General features: G+C 40.7%; 1 protein-coding gene across 1 annotated transcript in view; it reads left to right on the top strand.

The window, feature by feature from the left end:
- SPEF2 (sperm flagellar 2) overlaps nucleotides 1–23,934 on the top strand; it is a gene marked incomplete at its 5' end in the record, with an annotated part of 163,657 nt that overhangs the window by 99,511 nt on the left and 40,212 nt on the right. Inside the window, 7 exons of the mRNA XM_082623316.1 lie at nucleotides 36–173; nucleotides 3,333–3,484; nucleotides 7,608–7,788; nucleotides 11,785–11,932; nucleotides 14,105–14,233; nucleotides 16,459–16,597; nucleotides 19,286–19,515. Coding sequence (XP_082479442.1) covers nucleotides 36–173; nucleotides 3,333–3,484; nucleotides 7,608–7,788; nucleotides 11,785–11,932; nucleotides 14,105–14,233; nucleotides 16,459–16,597; nucleotides 19,286–19,515 — 1,117 coding nt within the window. The remainder of the gene's footprint in view (nucleotides 1–35; nucleotides 174–3,332; nucleotides 3,485–7,607; nucleotides 7,789–11,784; nucleotides 11,933–14,104; nucleotides 14,234–16,458; nucleotides 16,598–19,285; nucleotides 19,516–23,934) is intronic.

Raw genomic sequence — 23,934 nt, 5'->3', positions numbered from 1 at the left:
TGATTCTGAAGCCTCACAGCAGTGTCTGCGTGCAGGATTTACGGGACCGCCTGTGGGACATCTGTGATGCCCGCAGGGAAGAGGCGGAACAGGAGCTTCTGGACATCATTAACGAGAGCTGGTTGCAGGACGCGATCGGAATCGCAATGAACCATTTCTTCTCACTGACGCAGGTAAGAGCGGCCGGTCGGGATGACACAGACTCTTCTCTCCATGGCCACGCCCATCCTGTAACCACTCCTCTGGGAATGTGAGGGGCTTGTTTTACTCACAGCACTCTGCCCAGCCTGAGCTCCAACTTGCCAAGGAGGTTAGCTGAAATAAGCCATTCTGTCCCCGGCCGAACAAACACCAGAACTGGTAGCCTCTCAAGCTACAACCCACCAGCTGTTTCCAGGTGGCCTAGAGCTGTGGAGGGGACAGCAGAGATGGTGTCTGTCCTGGGTCGTTACCACACCAGCCTCTCCCAGCGGACACCCAAAGTGTCCCCGGGAAAGCAGCCCTGCCACAAGAGCGTGGGCTGGATCAGACTCAGCACGCACTTGATTCCTGAAAAACGTTTGTGTCCAGATTGGAAAAATAGATCATTCACTGGAACAATCTGATTAACTTATTTTTGCAGCCCGTTAAAATAATGAATTGCACTGGACAAGTTGAAGAGACAGATGTTGATTTTATGCCAAGGTATTGTCAACAATAGGGGAGAGAGCACAGACCAAGTCTGGATACCCAGCTCTGCCAAGAATAAGGGCTGGAGAGTTTTTAAGAACTGGGCAAGGTGGGGTGTCATGCACAACCTGTGTTGCTTGATTGGCCTCATCTAAAGGAAAAGTAAACTTTCCCTTCTCTTTTTTTTTTTTTTTTTTTTTTTTGTGTGTGTGTGTGTGTGACCTCTCCTGCTGTGGAGCACAGGCTCCGGACATGCATGCTCAGCGGCCATGGCTCACGGGCCCAGCCGCTCCGCGGCATGTGGGATCTTCCCAGACCGGGGCACGAACCTGTGTCCCCTGCATCGGCAGGCAGACTCTCAACCACTGTGCTACCAGGGAAGCCCTCTCTTCTCTTCTTGATGCACGTAGTTTTACAACTAGGAGCAAGGTGTCTTCCTAAGCCAGACTCCGCTCCTCCCAGAGGACCAGGACATAGGAGTTCTATTTTCATTTCATATGCTTACATTTCAAAGAGATGGTTCCCAGGTTCTTGAGAGAGACAGTTCTGATTTCTAAAACCAGCAGGAGGATTTTGAAAAGATTTACATCTCAAAGGGACAGAGAATGGACTTACAAAGACAAGTTTCCTAAAGTAAATACTCTAAGAAAAGGGAGGTCAGGAGTCTGGAGTTAGGAAGAAACCTGTCTATAGTTTAGTCATGCTGAGAGGATTATGAAGGCTGTCTTGGTCAAGCTGTGTCTACATGAATATTTTTTCCCAAGAAAATAGCAGTGAGAATAGAGTGGAAAAGGGTACCTTTCAGGTCTTGAACTGATTAGCTTACAGGAGGAGTTACTGCAGGAAATGAGAATATTTAGCTGAGGATCACTGGAGCTAGCGCATAGTAGGTGTTCAATAAATCCTTGTTCAACAAAAGACCGTGGATGCGAGTACTTCCAGCACTCACAGGGACAAGCCCCTGGTTCGGGGGCAAGCTGGACCACAGGAGGCAGCGGCCTGAGAAGCAGTAGCAGCCTCACTGATTGCTAGCTCTGGGATCCAGGTGGGGGCTACAAGGCATGGGCTGTGCTGAGGAAGAAGGCAAGACAGCCAGCAGCCTAAACCTGCCTGGGTAACATCCCCGGGACACCAGTTTGGGTAACCAGAGATTGAATGCTGGAACAGCTGTTTCAAAAGTTTATGGTAGAAATAACTGAAATCCAGTAACGAAGGCAAAGGGATTCGAGAATTTTTGTAAATCATTCCCATTAGTCCAAGCAATATGTGCCTCTTTTGGAAATGGTATAACTCTTACACCCCACAAGACCTACATTTCAGACCCTCTCCCTGAGAAACAGAATCCACATCTAAAGCCAACTAGGAAAAAAGAGAGTAAAGGAAATAAAAGCTAATATTTATTAAGTTCTTACTCTGTTCTAAGGACTCTTCATGTGAAGGTTAAACCTTCACAACAACCCTAGGCTGTAATTTCTTTCACAATCCTCACTTCACAGATGAGGAAACTGAGGCAAACATAGATGAAGTGATTCACCCAATGCCACATGTCAGGAGTAGGAGAGCTGGGATTTGGACTGAGGGAATCTAACTCTTGAGCCAGTACCCCTAACCACTGCTTTGTCATCAGTGTTCACATAGTTAAAGGCTAGCCACCTAGAACAGAAGAAGCCTAGTTCTGCACTGATTGGCATGATCCTATGAAAAACCAAAGCTGTAAACTACAGGAGAGTAGTAGATTTCAGTTCAATAAATGAAGAACGATCCTAATGATTGGAACTGTCCATCAAATAACAGACTTTTCAGGCACTTGAGCTGCTGGTCCAGGAGCTCATAAGCAGAAGCTTGCACATATTTATGGAGCGGAAAGAATCTTCATGAAAGTTTTCAAGGGCATGTGCCTAGATAAGTATTTCCCAAAGTGGATTCCATGGAACACTAGTCCTACAAGATGTTTCACAAAAGAAGGACTTGATGATCAGAAGACTTTGGGAAGGGCTATGTACTCTACCCTTCCCTCTCCCTGGGAGATTGACAAGCATATTGACATATTAAGATACTAAGATGCCCTGCAATAAAGAAACTCTTTTGGTATGTTAACCCCACATTTCTGAAATTATTTGACGTTGCAAAGTTTTTGTTTGTTTTTTTCCCAGCATGGTACTCATTAAGAGCTTATAGGACAAAGCTTCTACAAAATAAATTTTAGAAAATGTTATGGTAGATGATTTCTAAGATTTCTTTCAAAGCTAAGTTTCTGTGATGAGAGAAACAGTAAAAAAGCATTATTTACTAGTTACCATAAATGTGAGAGGACTTTTGATCAATTCTGCTTATATGATATATGATGGCATCTTATTCAGGGCTTCCCTGGTGGCACAGTGGTTGAGAGTCCGCCTGCCGATGCAGGGGACGCGGGTTCGTGCCCCGGTCTGGGAAGATCCCACATGCCGCGGAGTGGCTGGGCCCGTGAGCCATGGCCACTGAGCCTGCACATCCAGAGTCTGTGCTCCGTAACGGGAGAGGCCACAACAGTGAGAGGCCCGTGTACTGCAAAAAAAAAAAAAACTAAAATAATAAAATAATGCTTACAGGACTTATATAGAACATATGTACAGATCAGCTTGTTCTGTCTTGGGTATTAACATTCATATTTTCTATTAAAGGCAGAACTGAACCGTTTCCAAGATACGAAGAGACTGCTTCAAGATTATTACAGGGGAATGGAATGTAAAATCCCAACAGATGACACTAAAAGATTTACTCGAGTCCCATTGGTCCAACTGGATAGTAAACATATTTTGGAATCCCAGCTTAGGTAAGGCAGGCTATCACGTTGCACTGTAATCAGTCTCAACATAAAGCTTTGTGATTTAAAATTGAATACCACTAATAAAACCACAGTCTTGTATCTGCTAATCCAGAATCAAAAAAAAACTCTAAAAACTGAAAACTTCAACTCAAGACTACTGATATGCATTATTTATCCCACTTATAGTGAATATCTACTCATTTTTCTGCAGAGATATAGTGTGTTTTGTTACGGAGTGCTTCCAACAGACTGCTGGGGATATTATGGAATATATAGTATATACAAATTCAGAATTCTGAAACACTTTTGATCACAAGGGTTTCTAATAAGGGATCGTGACCCTCTAACCACTTTTACGAAAGGTCCCAAGCAGCTCTGTGTCTATGTGTGCATTTGTGTGTGTGCATGGAATTATATAAACGACAATGGAAGGTGTTATGAGCCTTCTTTTACAAGTTAAGAAATTGAGAAACAGTAAAGACTCAGTCATATGTGATTATGACTTTGTGAGACTGAAACTTAGTAGCAGTTTAACATCAGATTCCCACCAGTAAGAAAATAAACTTGGTGGTAAGGGTGGAAGAAAAATGACATTTTCAGGCAATTACTAGTTATATGTAAGTAAATTAAAACAATTTGTTTGGGAAAGTCACCCCAACTCTCTTAAGCCTTGGTTTCCTTATCTGTAAAGTAGGGTTGTTGTGAAGATTACAGAAAATGAAATCCTCAAAACACGTAGCACCATGCCTGGGAGTCAGAAGACTTGAGACCTAGTCCCAGTGACTCTCAATAAGTGATGACTATTATCGTCATCATATTATTGCATAATATGACAGCAAATTATTCTTCCTCACATGCACTGTTTTAATTGTGAGTATCGCATGTTCTTACATTCCTCCTTTTACCCTCCCTTATTCCAGAAAGGATTTGAAGTGGCCTGTGCATGATAGGATTCCACAGTGATCTGAGGGCTATTTCTCTCTAGGCTTCTTCCATCTGGTCCCATCATGTCCTTGTAAGGAGCACGAGTAAGCAAGAAAACACAAGAAGTCTGAACCCTCTTTTTGACACAGATACAAGAGAAATGTTTAACTCAGCAAGCTTCTGAAAGAGAACTTTGTAATTAAGAACAATAAAAATTTCCCAAAGTGATATGAACCATCAGAGTCATCAAAAGAGGCCAAGTTTCAATGTCTATAGTAGCAGGGCATTCTGTTCTTAGCACAAAATAGCAAGTCAGACATAATGGGGAAGCTATTAATGTTGGTTAGTAGAATGACACAGGCAAAAGAACAGCCAGTTCTTACTTTTTGCAAAACACTCTGCACCAATCTCAACCTCAGATCACTGCTGTGAGTATCCCCTGGAACTCTCAGCTAATCAATGCATCAACCAACCAACCAGTCTCTTTACTATGTATAGGGAAACTAGCAGAGTGTGAAGCATGTTCACATAGCTTGTCTATTTTATTCCTCCAACAACCTAATAATAATAATAATAATAATAATGGTGTTAACTAATAACCAATAATGTGTAACAATATTATTATTATATTTGTATTTTTCCAGAAGGAATGGAGCCTCAGAAAGTCGAGTGACATGCCCCAGTTTGTATCTACTGATACATCTACTGATAGTGAGAGAGCTAGCTGACCAGAATTTTTCCCAGTAAATGAATTCTAAATCCAGATCCCTTTTCTAAATGATACGCCACCACTGCTGTTCTTCAAAGCAAGGTGTTAGGAACACCTATTGTCCCATATTAAACATGTAGAGATGATCACACAGCCTTTATCTTATTAGACACATGAATCTCACTTCTCAGTGACTGAGACTGAGCACTACTTGATTATTAAAACGTCAATTGTCCTTGTAGGTGGACATATACTGAGTTGTAGACCCTCAACACATTGCCTTTATAAGACACGGTGCACTGTCAGAATTCCAAGCTCTATGAGAATCAAAGAGCCAACTTCAGAAAACCTCGTCTGATGCTTCAAAACAATGCCAAGCTAATCGTGTGCTGGAGTTCCCAGCCAGCTCTCTGCATCACTGCTCTTGTCCCCAGCAACTTGAGTATGCCAAGCCAAATGCTTGTTCCTCCTCAAATTTTAGCAAAGGCATCCTTGGAGCTCCTCTCTGCCCATTCCTTGCCCTAGCTGAAAGCTCTTCCTATGTTCTATCACCGAGGGGGATCCCAGCACAATTAGCATTCTGCTCGGTGGATCGTTCCCTGCAGGTAGACTTTGAGATCCTGGGATCCTTCAGGGATAGAACATTCCCAGGGGCAGCTCTAAAATCTCTACATAGGGGCAGCAATATGGTCGAGAAAGAGGGAGAGAGAACTTAACTTTGTGTTCCCACAGAACTTTACAAAACAGAGACAGCCTTCATCACCCATTCTCAAGGGTAGGGAGGGTTGCTGGAGCTCTCACACCTCCATGGGACACCCCCTTGCAGACCTCACATCTGTCACATCCTTCTTTTTAACTGTCAACTTCCGGAAGCCAACTGCTAGTCATTTTAAAGAAGTGACGTCCAGTTCTATTGGTTTGCTTTTCATGACTGATTTATATCTTGTCAGAAGTTTATATCCCAGATAAATTTCAAAATTGCATTTCTTCATAATTGCCATTGTTTAATCCCCCTCCTCATAATTACTGAGAATTAGACCTAAAAATTACGTTTTAGCATTGCTTGTCTCTAGTTCCTCTTGTTAGACTTTCTAGACCATAAAACATTTTTTTTTCTTTTTTAACATCTTTTTTGGAGTATAATTGCTTTACAAGGATGTGTTAGTTTCTGCTTTATATCAAAGTGAATCAGCTATACATATACATATGTCTCCATATCTTCTCCCTCTTGCAACTCCCTCCCACCCTCCCTATCCCACGCCTCTAGGTGGTCACAAAGCACCAAGCTGATCTCCCTGTGCTATGTGGCTGCTTCCCACTAGCTATCTATTTTACATTTGGTAGTGTATATATGTCCATGCCGCTCTCTCACTTCATCCCAGCTTACCCTTCCCCCTCCCCGTGTCCTCAAGTCCATTCTCTATGTCTGCGTCTTTATTCCTGTCCTACCCCTAGGTTCTTCAGAACCAGTTTAGTTTAGTTTTTTTTTTTTAGATTCCATATATATGTGTTAGCATACAGTATTTGTTTTTCTCTTTCTGACTTACTTCACTCTGTATGACAGTCTCTAGGTCCATCCACCTCACTACAAATAACTCAATTTCATTTCTTTTTATGGCTGAGTAATATTCTGTTGTATATATGTGCTACATCTTCTTTATCCATTCATCTGTTTATGGACACTTAGGTTGCTTCCATGTCCTGGTTATTGTAAATAGAGCTGCAATGAACATTGTGGTACATGACTCTTTTTGGATTATGGTTTTCTCAGGGTATATGTCCAGAAGTGGGATTGCTGGGCCATATGGTAGTTCTATTTGTAGTTTTTTAAGGAACCTCCATACTGTTCTCCACAGTGGCTGTATCAATTTACATTCCCACCAACAGTGCAAGAGAGTTTCCTTTTCTCCACACCTTCTCTAGCATTTATTGTTTGCAGATTTTTTGATGGTAGCTATTCTGACTGGTTTGAGATGATATCTCACTGTAGTTTTGATTTGCATTCCTCTAATGATTAGTGATGTTGAGCATCCTTTCATGTGTTTGTTGGCAATCTGTATATCTTCTTTGGAGAAATGTCTATTTAGGTCTTCTGCCCGTTTTTGGATTGGGTTGTTTTGAGTTTTTGATATTGAGCTACATGATCTGCTTGTAAATTTTGGAGATTAATCCTTTGTCAGTTGCTTCATTTGCAAATATTTTCTCCCATTCTGAGGACTGTCTTTTTGTCTTGTTTATGTTTTCCTTTGCTGTGCAAAAACTTTTAAGTTTCATTAGGTCCCATTTGTTTATTTTTGTTTTTATTTCCATTTCTCTAGGAGGTGTAGACCATAATACAGCCTTTCATAGTCCTTTCTCCATCTAAAGAGTTCTTCCAAGAAAACTTTGAAAATTGAGATTAAAGCAGGACAATGAAATTCACCAAGTAACATGGACACAAAAATAGGATTGTGTTAAATAAAATCTTTATATTTCTTTTTTGTTGGTTTTCCCAAGAATTCCCCTAGTTCCTCAAAGACCCAGTTCTACAGAGTCAGCTTTATCCAAACCAAAAACAAAAGCCATACTGAAGGGCAAGATCGATTTCTCACTGGAAAACATAGAGTTGAACTTTGAGGCCGATGAGAAGATGGTGATGGACACGTGGCAGCAGTCTTCTTTAGCAATATCTCACATGGTAAGCAGTGCTGGTTACTACATTTCCTTTCAGTAATACCCATTCATTAAATTCCAAGCTTGGTAATATGCTATGAACAGAAAATTTACACAATGTTCACAACATAAATCTATACCTCCCAGAAGTTTTTTTCTTTTTTTCTGAAAGAAATAAGAAGTGAAACCGTTCAATCAGCAAATATATGAGGTCAAGAAAGGAGTGAACCAACGTTTAGATTATTTTCTATGCTGGCCCAGGGTTCCAAGTGCAGGGCTCTACAGGGCCAAGCAGGAAATGTCAATGAGATGGGTTAAGTATAAGGCAATAGGGTGGAGTGGGATGGTGGCCAAGTGGAAGTAACAACCCCATCTAGAGAGGCTCCTAGCCAACCTTGCCATTTAAGAATGGGGTCCAGTGGGGCCAGATTTTCCAGTTTTAAAGTCAGAAATTCAGCCTATACTTTCTTTAAGTCTTCAGAACTAGTTCCTCCCTTGATTCCCAACCAGGTGGTTGTCTGTTTCCTGAAGCCTGAGCCTTCTCTGATTGCATGCTCTTCTAATCCTTGTAGCATTTAGTGTCTCTCCCACTTTTGACCCTTCGTATCTAGGTTATTGTTTGTGATTTTTACCTTATTAATGTTTTCCTGAATACTTAACTAGGTTCTAAGACTTTCTGTATCCACTACACCTAGCATAATGCCCACATCTAACACAATGCTGAGTCCTCAGTACATTCCTGAGATGCTGCTGCCACAATGCTGGTGACACGAATGTTCATATAAATGATGATGGTCATGGCAAGGAGGAGCACCACAAAGACTATGACTACCAAGCACCAGAGAGTGGGAAACCGGATCTAGAAGTTCTAAAAAAAAGGAGATGAATTATTATCCTTACTTTTAATTGAACATAAAGCCAACTTACAAGTCTTATGAATCCCATTAAAATTACCTGGGAAAATGAGATTTTAAATATTAGATTATTAGAAGGAGATATCATACAGCACAAAGAGCACTGGCTACACTTCTTGGTTTTTGGTTTTTTGTTTTTTTTTTTTTTTTTGCGGTACCTGTGCCTCTCACTGCTGCGGCCTCTCCCGTTGTGGAGCACAGGCTCCGGACGCGCAGGCTCAGCGACCATGGCTCACGGGCCCAGTTGCTCTGCAGCACATGTGATCTTCCCGGACCGGGGCATGAACGCGTGTCCCCTGCATCGGCAGGCGGACTCTCAGCCACTGAGCCACCAGGGAAGCCCTACACTTCTTGTTTAAGCTGTGTGATTTTAGGAAAATCACTTAACCGCTCTGAGTCTTCGATTCTTTATCTATAACATGGGAGACATTCTACCTTATCTTTCCTTTCTTGAATGGTTGGAAAGATCCAATGAAATAATGTATATGAAAGCTTTTTAGAAATTAAATATAATAGATTATTATATTAAGAATTTATTCAAAACTGTACCACTTTGCTTGTGAACCTTTGAAAACCACATAGAAAGCATAGGAGGAAGGATTGTTCAGTAATTAATATTCCTAATAATTACATTTGCGTCCTGCTTTTATATTTCTAATAGACTTTTATGACTTTGATATTACATGTCTTTAAGTGAACTTTGACTTTCAGATGAGACAGGCCTGACTCAGTAAACTGCTACAGGGAGAACAGGGCCAGCTGAGATCAGGGCAATTGGAATGAGAGCACTTTAACACGGGCTTTTCGCTACACAGCAGTTTTACCAAGAGCTAGTCATTTAGTATATTATGTTAATTTTTAGTAAAACTTTCTTGTAATTAGCAGGTATGCAATTATTTCAAAGAAATAAGTCATGTTTAACACTCACAGCGTCAAAGCATTATTTCTAGAGTTTCTTCAGCCTTACAAGCTAGATTGCTGGATGTACTGTGAATTATGTTAATTTTTGAGAGACCCAGAGGTGTTTGAGGGAAGTGGACCAGAAAAATGTGGATGATGATAATTATCATCACAAGGTTGTTTACAGAGGAGAAAAATCCAATTTTAAAGGAAATTACTAACTCACTGTGGTTTGCAAGAACTCATTCAAAAATGAATTGCTTGCAATTTAGGGGAGAATGTTAACAAGTCTGCTTTCAGCTTTACCAAGAAGTTGAAAGTACAGTATATATCATGAAATCCATTTTTATCAAAAGAACATCTGATTAAAAAAATGCATACACACCCACAAAAAAACCTGCCTTGCTCTCTGAAACATTTCTGCATCCCTCCAAGTTCTGTTAATAATGAAGAAGCTGTGATTGTATTCTGTAGCATATGATTATTTTAAAAGAAATTCCATCAATCAATAAGCATTTCCTGGGCATCTTCTACGAGCATAGCACAGATGATAAAAGCTATGGAGAAAACCAAGAAGCAGGGCTGGCTCAGCCCTCTGGAGCGTTCATTTCATTTGGAGATTGGGGACAAGATTTAACACTTGTAGAACAGTTGGGGAGAGTGATATGCTGAGCCATGGGTATGAAGCGTGGTGGGAATCTGGAGAGGACAGGAATTGGCTGGTCTATCGCACCCGCAGGACTGCAAGCTTCTTTGAGAGTAGAGATTAGATTGTGCCTTTTTCATCTTTCTAGTCACCTCTATCCAACTTCCTGTATCTCCTCTGGGCCACTCACCCAATTCTCCCCAGAAATAACATCAGGCTTGGACATAGTAAGCACTGTAATAAATAAATAAACTCCCATGGACCTCCATTTCCTCACCAGTTGCCTTACTGAGATTTTTAAGTTTTCAACCATATGTTGCTACTGCCCCCATGGTGTGTGCGGGTTTTCGTTCTTCATTTTGGGAGTCTCGTCTCAGCTCTCATTTCTCAGATTTACAGCCATAAACACCCTTCACCTCACCAGGGGCAGGTGAACTTATTTTAGCAGGTCCAGTCTTTCTCTTTTTTATTTTTTTAATATGGATTGGAGCATGGTTCATTAACAATGTTGTGTTAGTTTCAGGTGTACAGCAAAGTGATTCAGTTATACATATACATGTATTTATTCTTTTTCAAATTCAATCTTATTCCTGGGCATATATCCAGAGAAAAACATGGTTCAAAAGGTCCAGTCTTTCTAACTGCAGGCACAGCCCCAGCTGTACAAGCCCCAAGACAAGGTTTTCCTGCTGCCTGCAGAGCAGAGCCAGCCTCATAGGCAAGATGGAGGGATCCCAGCAGCACTTCACACACCTCCCTCTCTGCCCTTCATCAGCTATTGTATTGTGACCACACAACTACTCTCTCATACCAGGAAATCTATGAGAGTGAAAGGAGGGTGCTGATATGAAGAGAAGTTGAAATTTCCCCCAAGTAGAGGAAGTTAAGAAGCTGCGATGCAGTTAGCTTTTGGGACAGGTCATCCTCAAGAACACTGCACCTTGCTGGGGTAATGTCTAGTGTTAGAATAGAATGGAAGCCCAGGATTCAAGTGTCCATGAGCCCAATTAATACAGGACATGTGCCCCAAAAACTTGGTTGGAGGACATGAAAAATTCTCACCAATTTTATGTATGAAGCACAGACACACATAAAATACATAGGCAGATACCCTTCTGCAGTATTAAAATATCAGGAAGGGGAATGTGGTTAGGAGAAACTGACTTAAAAACAATCAATAATGAAAAAAACCCTGAGAAACGATGATATAGAGGAATGCCCCAGGTTGAAGGCCAAGAAATAAGAGGCACTTGGAAGAATAGTGGGTGTTAAACCCATAGGGTCTGAGATTAAAAAGAAAGAAATGTTTGTGTAACTAAAGACGAATGGCAGGCAGGGCTTGAGAAAGTGAGTGGCCTCCACACAGGTGGCCTCAGGAAGCTCTTGGGACAGGGACAGGTTTCCATTTAAGTAGAATCTTTTAAATCTTCTGTAAAGATTGAGTACATGGCATGTTTGCTGTAGAATGAGGTTTCAATGGAATTGGGTGATGGCTAAATCCAAATAGCTATCGTCTTTCATAAATGTTGTATTAACTGAAATGTTGCTCTTATACAACCAGGTGGCTGCTGAAATTCATCAGAGACTCATGGAAGAAGAAAAAGAAAACCAGACAGCAGACGCAAAAGAAAAACCTCCTCAGGTAGCTGCAAATAAAAAAGTGAAAAAGGAGCCACCCAAGAAAAAAAAAGAGGACAAGAAAGGAAAAGGTATTCATGGCTTTAGCATCCAGAACCCTGGATGCTTAACCTCTCCTTGGTGGAGAACAAGCACTTAACCAGGCACATGAGCCTCTGAGCTACTAGAATGCTGTTCATTAGGTTTTACTTCGAGACCCAGTCTCCTGTGAACCGGAGTGTTAGCTGGCAAACATTCTCCATGTCAGCATTTACCCAAATAGCCAAGTGTATCCAGGGTGAAATCAATCTCAAAGGCAGTTTTGAACATGTGAAAAGAACTCCAAGATGACACTATGTAATCTGAAAAAGTGTGTGCAAGGGGGCTGACACTGGCTGCCTTAATCAAGAAAGGGTTAAAAGCTAATTCTGAGTATGTAAGTTTCAGGTTTAATTCAGGTTTCAGGTTTCATTCAAGCAAGTCCTTCTCTCCTGGAGGCCTCCTACCTAAAACTCAGCCTCCAGGCAGGATGGAATGAAAAGGGGAAAGGGTGGGCTCTACCACAAACATTACCCTCCCCTCTGAATGTTTCCACGTGTGCATTTTTGTAGTGACTTGAGGCAAGAGAGGAAGAGAGGGAAGCACAGGAGCAAAAGTCCTTCCACTGATCAGTTGCTCCTGATGTGTTGTTAGGCCCCTGCCAGGCAGAACATGATGAGGATGGGTACTAAGGACACAGTGGTAAACTTAAAAAAAAACAGAAACGTGGTCCCTGCCTTGATAGGACTGTAGTCTAATGGCAGAGACAGACATGTGACTGATCATTGTTCTTTATGGGGGAGGTAGAGGTCCCTGGAGAGTGCAGTTATCTCACTCCCTCTGAGGGGTAGAAAATGCTTTCCAGGTGGAGTCCATCCAAGCAGCTAGAGTAGGAGTTAAGACAAAGCCCTCAGGATAGGGGTTGGGGGAGGTGGTGACCTCTGAAGCCAAGGAAAGGGTAACCCCACAGTAAAGAACAGGTGACCTTGGTCCATTTCAGATGGGGAACATAAAGGAAATAAGCATCATTGAAGGAAATGCTTCCATTTACTACAATGGAATAATTGGTTGGGTCCAATCTCTTAATTTTACAGATGTTAAAACAGAAACCCAGAGAGATTAAGGGCTCTTGCATCTGTAATTTATACTTACGTTCACTATTGAAGTTAACACATCTTATTATAATTTTTGTTTACATTTTTCTTCCCAAAATTTGAACCCCTTGAGATCAGACCTTCAAGAAAGATTTATTGAACTAAGTAGAATAGTACAAGCTGGGCCTGCAGCTAGAATCTCACTGCCATTTCTTATGGGCAAATTCTCAAACACTGACAAATTCTTTTATTTATTTATTTATTTATTTAATGTTTTGGCTGCGTTGGGTCTTTTGATGCTGCGCACGGGCTTTTCTCTAGTTGTGGTGAGCAGGGGCTACTCTTCACTGCGGTGCACGGGATCCTCATTGCAGTGGCTTCTCTTGTTGCGGAGCACGGGCTCTAGGCGCTCAGGCTTCGGTAGTTGTGGCTCGTGGCTCTAGAGCGCAGGCTCAGTAGTTGTGGCACATGGGCTTAGTTGCTCTGCAGCATCTTCCCAGACCAGGGCTCGAACTCATGTCCCCTGCATTGGCAGGTGGATTCTTAACTGCTGTGCCACCAGGGAAGCCTAAACACTGACAAATTCTTATTTTCTAATTCTCATGTGTAATCATTAAAATACTTGTATTTAAGCACTAGTTAAAAGACAATGAAGTAGATTACGAATTCTTGAACATCAGCTACATTTCCACCATATCTGCTTGAGGTTATTCTCTGATCTTCTCTTGAGGACCTGAGAAACACTTGGCCAATACAAGTATCCCTTGTGAAGTGGTACTTCTCCAGGTGGCCAACGCTATGTTGTGGTTTGCTAATTTCTGTCCCCAAACACTAAATTGCATCCTCTTTGGTGTCTGTAACCCTGTCTGCACGAGCCACACACCTCATTTTTCCATGATGCTAGACGAATAGGGTATTATTATATGTGTCCAGCCAGACACCACATGGAGAATTCTCAAGGGAAGATTATCAATATTTCATCACTCACACTGTCTGGACCGGGGTCTCTCCTTTCCAAATCACCAGACGTGTATTGCCCTACACACTCCACTTTGTACTCATTTTATCCAAGTCCCTTCGTGTCCACTTGTATGTTGGCAGGTAACTCAGCACGTTTCATTGCCCTTTCAGGTAAATCCCCACCTACGGCAGGAACCACTCCTGTAATAGTAACAGCAGAGGAGGTTGAAGAAATGGAAATGAAAAACAAACTGAGGCTCAGAATAAAGGAAGAACATCTTGCTGCCCTGCAATTTGAAGGTAGCAATTGGAAAGAACTAAGATGATACTTTTAGGTAGAAAACAGACCAATAAGCAAACAGCCCCTGGCTGGCTTTTTTCTATGAGGACACAAAGCAAACTAACTGAAAGGTACAACATTCAGTTGGCTGTTTTCATGTGACCGTATGAAGACTAGATCTGACTGTCGTATGACTGTCTGCTGAGATCTCAAAAAGGGAATTTGAGAAGAGGTTAGGAGAGCACCAGCAGTAATTAAAATCTCAAAGAAAAGAAACAAAAGCAGTATTTTAGACTTGGTGTGATTTTACAGGCTGAAAGAAAGCTTGGGGCTACCTAAGGAGGTGCTCCTATATTATAATAAGAATAGTGGGAAGCAGCCGCATAGCACAGGGAGATCAGCTAGGTGGTTTGTGACTACCTAGAGGGGTGGGATAGGGAGGGTGGGAGGGAGGGAGATGCAAGGGGGAAGAGATATGGGGACATAGGTATATGTATAACTGATTCACTTTGTTATAAAGCAGAAACTAACACACCATTGTAAAGCAATTATACTCCAATAAAGATGTAAAAAAAAAATAGAATTTAGGCCTCATTAGGAAAGTAAACCCTGCCTAAAGGCTAATGGGTCCTGAAAGTGAGTTCTTGGGAGCAGGGGCCACAGAAGAGCCAGCCATAGATCGATAATGTTCAAGGGCCTCCTTCTCTAAAGAGAGCAACAATTTTACAAGACATGGTCTCCTTCTGGCTCTTCCAGTTGTCTTATAATAAATTCAAAATGGAATTTGAAAAGATCAAGAAATTGAGCCAAAGTATCCTTATTGGAAAGAAACCATGGTCAATAAACTAGATGTCAAAACCATAAAAATACAGCATTGGGTAAGCTGGGACCCATTAACTACTCAAACAATTAACTACTAAAGATGCTTTCCATCCCTTGCTTCTCTCCTTTTCTCCCTCTCTCCATCCTCCTACCACCTGCTTTCATAATTCCAAGAGTAAAATCTGAAGGATGTTGAACACAGGAAGTCAGGACACATGATGCTTGTCCTGTTGCCCGTCCCCACATCTGCTATCAGTAGCTAAGTATGCTTCATCCTTCAGTTCATTCCATACGTGGTCCCTAGTGTAGCTAAATTCACTCATTTATATAGTAAATGTTCACTGAGTTTCCACTATGTGCCAGATCCTGTAGTAGTTGAAAGAAATATACACGTATATATACAAACACAAAACAACAAACAAAAATAAAACCCAATCTAGAGGAAGAGAAATGCAAACAATCACTTATAATATGTTGTGATACTGGAATTAGGCAGACAGGACAAAGGAAGCATGGCGGGAGTCAAGAAAGACTTCCGAGAAGGTGAATTCATGCTTGAGAAGAACTGGAAGAATGTGGGAAATGTGCGCAGGGGACAGCGGGGGCAGGGATGGGGGAGGAGAACTAGGTGACTAGTGGGAGGTAGCTGTGGAGTCTGAGGCACATTCTGGGAAGGAGTGATCAGGGAGGTGGAGGGTCGCATAGGCCCTGCCCAGAAAGTTACATTTCCCTTATGGTGACTGGGACCTAGTGAAGAATTCTGAGCAGAAGGCACCTGTGAGCACATGAGCAGGTGAGCTGGGTTACTCTGGGGCGGGTGGAAGTGGATTTGGATTTGAGGTGGGGAAAGGGACTTGGAGAAAGCAGGACGGAGGCGGTTGCTGTAGTTGAGGTAGACATAAAGCAGTGCCCAAACGTGGTGATAGAAAAAGCAAGGAAGAAAGATTGGACAGATATTTTAGAGGAAAATCCACAGACCTCATTGTGTGCCCAGAACATCAGTGGGTGCTGGGACCATGGGCTTCACCCTCCTGTCACCTGTGCTGAGAAGGATGATGGCGTCACCTTCCCAAGGTTCTAAAGATGGGAGATCCAGAGACTTAGTACCCTCCCCCTTTTTGAAATTCAGAAATTATCTATTTGTGTTTTCCCATTCCAATTTATCAAAGGGTATATTGCAATAAAGTGCAATTACGTGTAAAGATGGATTATAGTTTTGGTTTAAATAAACTGTCAAATGATTCTAACCACGCATTGTTTTGTTTCTGAGATGGATAGGGTATAGTTATCCATACTGGTATATCAAGCGTATGCCTAAAGTTTCACAGACTAAAGCGTAATTTGTTTAAAATTGAATTTGGCTAATCAGAAAATGTATGGCATATAAAACGTGTAAAAAATGTTTGTTTCTCTTTTTAAATAGAGGTAGCTACACAGTTCAGACTTGAACTGATCAAGGTAAAAGCATTGGCTTTCCTGGAAGAGTTAGTAACAAAGGCCGTTGATGTATATAAACTCATGGGAAAGTGGCTCGGTGAGAGGTACTTGAATGAAATGGCCAGGTAAAGTACTGCGTGACTTTTTAAAATATTTTAAAATATTTACTTTGTTACTTCCTGAAGACCAAACTTGACAAAGATTTTTAAGGTGTTTACAAATTTGAATTGCATTTACAAATAGAAATCTTGACCTTTTAGGAAATCACATATGCATTTGTGTTGCCTCTTTTTAACAATAGTAAGTCATGTATCAAAGGACACTATTGCACATTATTTATGAATTTGGTTTTCACACTGCCCAGTGAGGACCTTAGTTTACAAGGTAAAACTATAAGCAATTTAAAAATATTTTTTAGAAGTAGTATAATGTTTCATATCTTTCTAATGCCAGACTTCTTATTAGTCAGGGCCAATGAATGCGAGATGAAGTCATTCACAGGAATGTTTTACCCGTTAGGCCGATTCCCTTGTGACAGCGAGTTCTACTTTTCTATTGGGTTCCAAAGGCTTTCCAGATCCTCATTGCTAGTGAGGGACAGCAAGTCTCATCCTCTTAATTCTCCCCTGAAAGGCATAAAGAGGCAGCTCAGCAGGGCGGAAACAGCCCTCAATGGAGAGTCAGGAAACCTGATGGTCCAGGAGATGGAGAATCTCTCCTCGTCCACATATTACAGCATGCCTAATCACTTCGGGCCCCATCGGCCTCAACTATAAAAGAAAACACTCCAACCAGGCTATTTTAAAGGTTTCTACTAGATCTAGATTCTGTGATACACTACAGTTTGCAGTAAACATTTACTGAAAATTTGGAAGTTGTGGCATACATAGTATACAAATAGCAAGTATTCTCAGAAGCAACATCAGCCAGCTAGAAGACAGTTGTTAGAGTTTGTTTTCTCCAGTCCTTGTCTCAAAATGAAAGTTCTGTTGTAAAATTCTCAGCCTAGTTGTTTGTATCTGTTGCTCTATAGTAAAACACACACACATACCCCTCGGCCTGGTAACCTCACTGCAGTAGTGCCTAAAATAATTTGTCAGTTACTCATCAGCATTGTGAAGCAGTGATGTTCAGTTCTGTTCTCTGCCTGTTGCCTACAAATGAAAGCATATCTTCTTCATTCTTAGGGTTCACAGCATCCATCCTTGGGGCCACATCAAGAGGCACGTGGCCAAGTTTATTTTTTTTATCAGATGAACTCATATTTCTCAGATTTATTTTGTGCATGTGTGTGAGGTCAGATATATATATATATATCTGACCTCTGAAAATGGCCACAAGAAATTAAAACCTAGGACTGTCAAGCTATGCTTTCTCTTTTGGTTCTTGCAAAAATTCTCCAGTGATAAGAAGAAAAAGGAACAGTGCGACCTAGCAGATCCCTTTGAACTTCAAATCCCACTTTCCATTTTCATAGGATTTCCCTAGCCCCCGCCCGCCCACCCTTTCTGAGAAGGTTACTCTTGGTAACCTTCCACTAGATGGCACACTTATTTCGCTGTGCTGGTTCTGGCTGGGTGTCTACATTTGGAGTCCCTCCTCACTCAGGGCTACAAGCTCTGTAGCTATCCAGTACCCTTTTCCTTTGCTTCCAGAACATAAACACCATCAAACAAAAAGTACCTGGATAATACAAACTATATGGACACTCACAAATACAGTATGCTGGAATTAAATTCCAGATTGTCTTTTGAAAGAAAGTGACTATATATATTTTTAATTTTCAGTATACAAATATTTGGTGTTCCAGAGTTATATAAAAGCAGATTAAATATGCATTTTTCTGCCATGTTCAATCTTTATTGCAAGATATAAATAAGATTCTTTCTGTAATACAGTGATATTGTACTTATGTATAAAATTTCTCTGACCTTTAAAGTGACCTTTAATTAAGGCCATAACTGTAATCCCCAGTACAGCCTAAATCTATGCCCTATGTGATTTCACATGAATAACCATAAGGTATGGAGTTGTGTGTTTTGGGCTCCATTGCAAAGATGAGGAAATCAGAGAGCTTGAGTCACTTCCCAAGGACCCATTGCTGGAGAGGGGTCTGCAATGAGAGCTCAGCTTCCAGGGCTCTTCCCACTGCACCACAAGGTTGCACCACAACTACTGCTGCTTATACCACATGATTTAGCTGGGAATTGTTACTCTCTGTGAAGATAGCAAAGCAATTTCAATGGGTTATCTCGTCAGAGTCCACTCTGTCAAATGTGTCTTCAATAACATCAAACTCCTTGTTATAAAGTTAGAGAAAAGCCACTTTTCTAGACATCCATTATCAAATTTGATTCACTTTACATACAATTTGTCCCAATTCCAAATAAATGTGTTATTCGAGCAGTCATATTTTACAGGCTTTTCTGTCATATAACCTTATTCTGGTTCATACTTAAAATGAATATATCTATTGACATAATCGTTTATATAGTAAAATATGTTCTAATACTAATAAATCCATTTTAGTAGAGTCTCTTTTTGCTCAGCTTTGTATAAAATGTATAACTCTTAGCCCTGAACGAGCATGTATTTTATTTCTAATCTACATTTATTTATTTAGACCCTGCTTTTTTACAAACGGCTTTGAGGAGAAATTAGAATTTTTTAATCATGCGGATTGAATTTTCTAGCTTAGCCAAATTTTCTAAATTTTCTAGTGTGTTAACTCTGTGTGTATATCTAATAAGCAAACACTATTAATCTGAGAGTATTTTTAATGGGGATAACCCTATTCATTTTTCCACTTTCAGTGTGGAAAAATTAACTGAGGTAGCTCGCTATCACATTGAAACTTCAACCAGAATCCAGAATGCACTTTATTTAGACCAAGAAGACTTCTGCATTAACGGCGATATAAAAGTCTTTCCAGACCTGTCTCCTCCGATACGCCCTCCACCTGTAGAAAGGGAAGAAAATGGCACCCTGACCATCGAACGACTTGGCAAACTTCGGGATCAGTTCTTAGAGATAGCACCCAAAGGTAGGAAAAGTAATTATTATGAAAAGAGCACAAAATAAGGTTAAGATTAACCAGGATGGCCATCACCTGTCCACAAGTAAAACAGCCCTCTGGGATTGTGTGGCACTAAAACAAGCCCTTATTTCATTCTAATTTATCTTATATTTGTTTCATACAACATAGATCTGAATTAAACAGAGCAAAACAGTGGCTAATATATTGGCAGTGCGGTGACCCTCATCCCTGATACTTCTCCTCTCCTGCCCTCCCTGCCCCTGGCTGGCAGGTGGGTAAATTTGAGTATTACTCCGTCTGGCAGTTGAGAGACCGTCTTTGTGCATACTTCTAGTTTAAGTTTTGTACTGGGATTCTGAGTTTGTGTTTCTGTCTCCCCCACTAGTCTGGGAAGGGAGACCAGGGAGTAGAGAATTTCCCTTTTATGTTTGCCTTTTCCCTCAATGTTTCATAGACCAAGAGCAGAACCTTTGTCAACACATATTTGCTTGATTGATTAATTAATTAATCTGTTCACATGTAAGTGTACATGCTATTTTCTGCGCACAAATTCTTGATTTCCTTTCACATTTTATTATTATGGCTCTGTAGCATCTACACAGGCTTTTTTTTTAATTTGGGATCTTTCTACTTATAGATATTCATCAATGAATTCCATCAGTTGATAGCACAAGTAATTCTGACAGAACATGTAGGATTATCATCTCCACTTCATAGGTCAGGATACTGAGTCACAAGCAGTTGAGAACTTGCCTATGGTCACATATCAATCAGGACTCTTCAGGTTCAAAGGTTTTGCCCCTTCTCACTAAACTAAGTTGCCTCTCATAAAGAGGTTTATCTTGTAACATCTCCTACTTACTGGAAAAATCATTACTTTTCCCTGGAGAATAGTCAACTGACATTTGTCTAGTACTAACACAATTTCACTTTCATAATGGTTATACTTCACTTATTTTTTTAAAGTTCAGTATTCCCAGAAAACCACATTAGATTTCATTAGTCAAAAGAGTATTACTTTACTTTAAGTCTGAAGACTTCCTTTCTAAGCCCAGTGGGTGAAACAGGTGTAACCATTTCCCTGGGTAGACCCCTACCCTAGCAAGTGTCACCTCATATAATCAGCTTGAGTGGGTCTACACCTCCAAGATATAAAGGCACACACTACAGCAGTGGATGAACACCAACTCAGGTTGGCAGCATTTAGGCAGGAAGCAGCAGGTCAAAAAAATATGGCCATCAGCTGGTACAGGAAAAAATCTCAGTTGTATAAAGCCAGCTCATGAAATCCCTTCAGTCTTTCAGTCAGGTAGATTCCATCCTCTTTCCCTTTGTGTGGGCTTACAGTGTCTTTTTATTATGTATTTCCTTCTTCAAAGTTGCTTTTGCTCTTCATTTTATCCATATTGTTTACATATAAAATAAGAAGAAGTATATGAAGTATAATTTGTTTTAATCCTAAACGAGGGTGACTAGAAGTTGGTCAAAATTAAAAGTTTTGGTGAGCATTTGAGTAGGCGGAAAATTATCAACCACTCATAATCCCTTTCAGAAAGGACCTTAGTATTCATGGTGATAATCGTAATACATTCTTGGATCCAACCTCAAAATCAGAGTTTGCACTTCAACTAAAAGTTTAAACATAAATTACAAATATCAGCTATAACTTGACATACGTATGTCTTAGAAGATTGACTCTAGAAACTGTTGAGTGACTCTAGAAACTGTTGAGACTAAAAGATGTCAACTGATACATTTATCTATTTTCAGAGTTTGGTAGCATACAACAGCTTTCAAAGTATGGTAGGAAGAGGAAGGAAGAGAGAAAAAAAGGGAGGTAAAGGAGAAGGGTGATAATTATGTATATATATATATATATATTTTTAAGTAGGTGTAAAAGGAAAACCACTTGCCCTAGGGACCTAGAGTGTAATTTGAAAAGGCAAGCAAAGAAGAAGAAAGTATAAACTTCTTTCTAGGTGTTCCTCTGGAACAGAATCTGAACTTGATAAAAGTGCTCAAGAATGCAAAGCAAAGGCGAATCAATGTGCAATGAGGTTGGTCAGGAAAATTGTGTGGAAAAACACCTCGGAGGGAGGAATTGAAAGAAGTAAAGAGTGACTGGATGTCAAGGATACAGAAGATATTTAAAGTTGGGGGAACAGCCTCCAGAAAATGTGTAGGCTTGTGGATTGAGTATGGATGTTTGAGGAAGGGACAGGGACCTCTCTGCTTCTCCCTCCCCAGTTGCATGAACTGCAGGAAAACAGATGCAGAGGTCAGCTTGTCTGGGGAACCACCTCCAACCACCCAAGCTAGAGAATTATCCAGATTTAAGAATAATTGTTGTAATTAACATAGAATTGACAAAGCTATATAATACTGTGGGATTTGGGGATCTTGATAGTACAAAATGAGTTATGGTCTATAAGCAAAGAGTTTAAACCCTTTTCTTTGTTATTGGTTCAGTTATACTATTTGAAAATATATATATTGCATATGGCACTTTTTAAATACATGTAAAATACTTAGCACAGTATCAGGGGATCTATCAATAGAAATAATATTCACTGTCATCATTTTTCTAATGTATAGAGGGAAGGCAAAGTAATAATCATTCCATTTTCTGGATCCCAGAGTCACAGAATTAGAGGTTCTCTGATGACATCTTAGAAGTCAGGCAGCAAATGTTAATGTTACCCCTCCCTGAGGAAGTCCAAAGATTACCACTCACTCCTTCTCCCAGTTCCCCTGGCCCCAAAAACATCCTCTGACTTGAGTCTTTCTTCTTCATTCTTGTTAAAGGATACACACCAATACATCTTTTACATGAAGTGTTTGTCATATTCCTTCCAAGAATTAGAAAACAATCTTTTACGATATATCCCATGGTATTTACCCTAGAATTCTACAATTTCAAAAGACGATCTTAGTTGAAGTAATAATAATTTTGAAAGTATAGAGCAACTGGCTGCAAGTAGTACATTTCTAAATGTGGAATCCTATAGAACTTCCTGCTTGAACTTGAAAATTGCTGTTATTTCTAAGCCAAGAGATGTGAGCATTTTCTTACACTGTTTCACATGTTTCAATTTAACCTATGATATTTAAGATGCAAACTTCAAGCTCACTAAAGTATATTAAAATATGGTGAAAAAATGGATTTTTTTCTAGGAAACAACATACATATTTGCATATAACAATCATTATGATATTAAACCCAAAGTAAGATTATCTTTAGCAAATTTACAAGGAGTTTCAATGTGATTAAGTTATATTTTGTTCCCTTTAATTATGCTACATAAACAAAATTATTCAGAGAAATGAATAATCTTTAATTAAAACAAGTGACTGAATACATACTTGTGAGTAACTACTATCAAGATATTAATGGAGAAGATTGGTTCAAGATGGTAGAGTAGGAGGACATGCACTCACTCCATCTTGTGAGAGCACCAGAATCACAACTAACTGCTAAACAATCATTGACAGGAAGACACTGGAACTCACCAAAAAAGATACCCCACATCCAAAGACAAAGTAGAAGCTGCAGTGAGATGTTAGGAGGGGCACAATCACAATAAACTCAAATCCCATAACTGCTGGGTGGGTGACTCACAAACTGGAGAACAATTATACCACAGAAGTCCACCCACTGGAGTGAATGTTCTGAGCCTCACGTCAGGCTTCCCAACCGGGGGGCCTGGCAGCAGGAGGAGGAATTCCCAGAGAATCAGACTTTGAAGGCTAGCGGGATTTGATTGCAGGACTTCGACAGGACTGGGGGAAACAGAGACTCCACTCTTGGAGGAGACACACAAACTAATGTGCACATCAGGAACCAGGGGGAAGGAGCAGTGAACCCATAGAAGACTGAACCAGACCTACCTGCTAGTTTTGGTGGGTGTCCTGCAGAGGTGGGGGATGGCTGTGGCTCACCATGGGGACAAGGACACTGGCAGCAGAGGTCCTAGGAAGTACTCCTTGGCGTGAGCCCTCCCAGAGTCCACCATTACCCCACCAAATATCTTGTAGCCTCCAGTGCTGGGTTACCTCAGGCCAAACAACCAACAGGGAGGGAACTCAGCCCCATCCATCAGCAGACAAGTGGGTTAAAGTTTTACTGAACTCTGCCCACCAGAGCAACACCCAGCTCTACCCACCACCAGTCCCTCCTATCAGGAAACGTGCACAAGCCTCTTAGATAGCCTCATCCACAAGAGGGCAGGCAGCAGAAGCAAGAAGAACTACAGTCCTGCAGCCTGTGGAACAAAACCCACAGTCACAGAAAGAGAGACAAAATGAAAAGGCAGAGGATTATGTACCAGATGAAGGAATAAGATAAAACCCAAGAAAAACAACTAAATGAAGTGGAGATAGGCAAACTTCCATAAAAAGAATTCAGAATAATGATAGTGAAGATGA

The sequence above is a fragment of the Mesoplodon mirus genome, assembly GCF_964341445.2.
Source record: "Mesoplodon mirus genome assembly, chromosome: 5".
Lineage (NCBI taxonomy): Eukaryota > Metazoa > Chordata > Mammalia > Artiodactyla > Ziphiidae > Mesoplodon > Mesoplodon mirus.
Note: the sequence above shows the minus strand (reverse complement) of the source record. Positions and strands in the feature narration are given on the sequence as shown.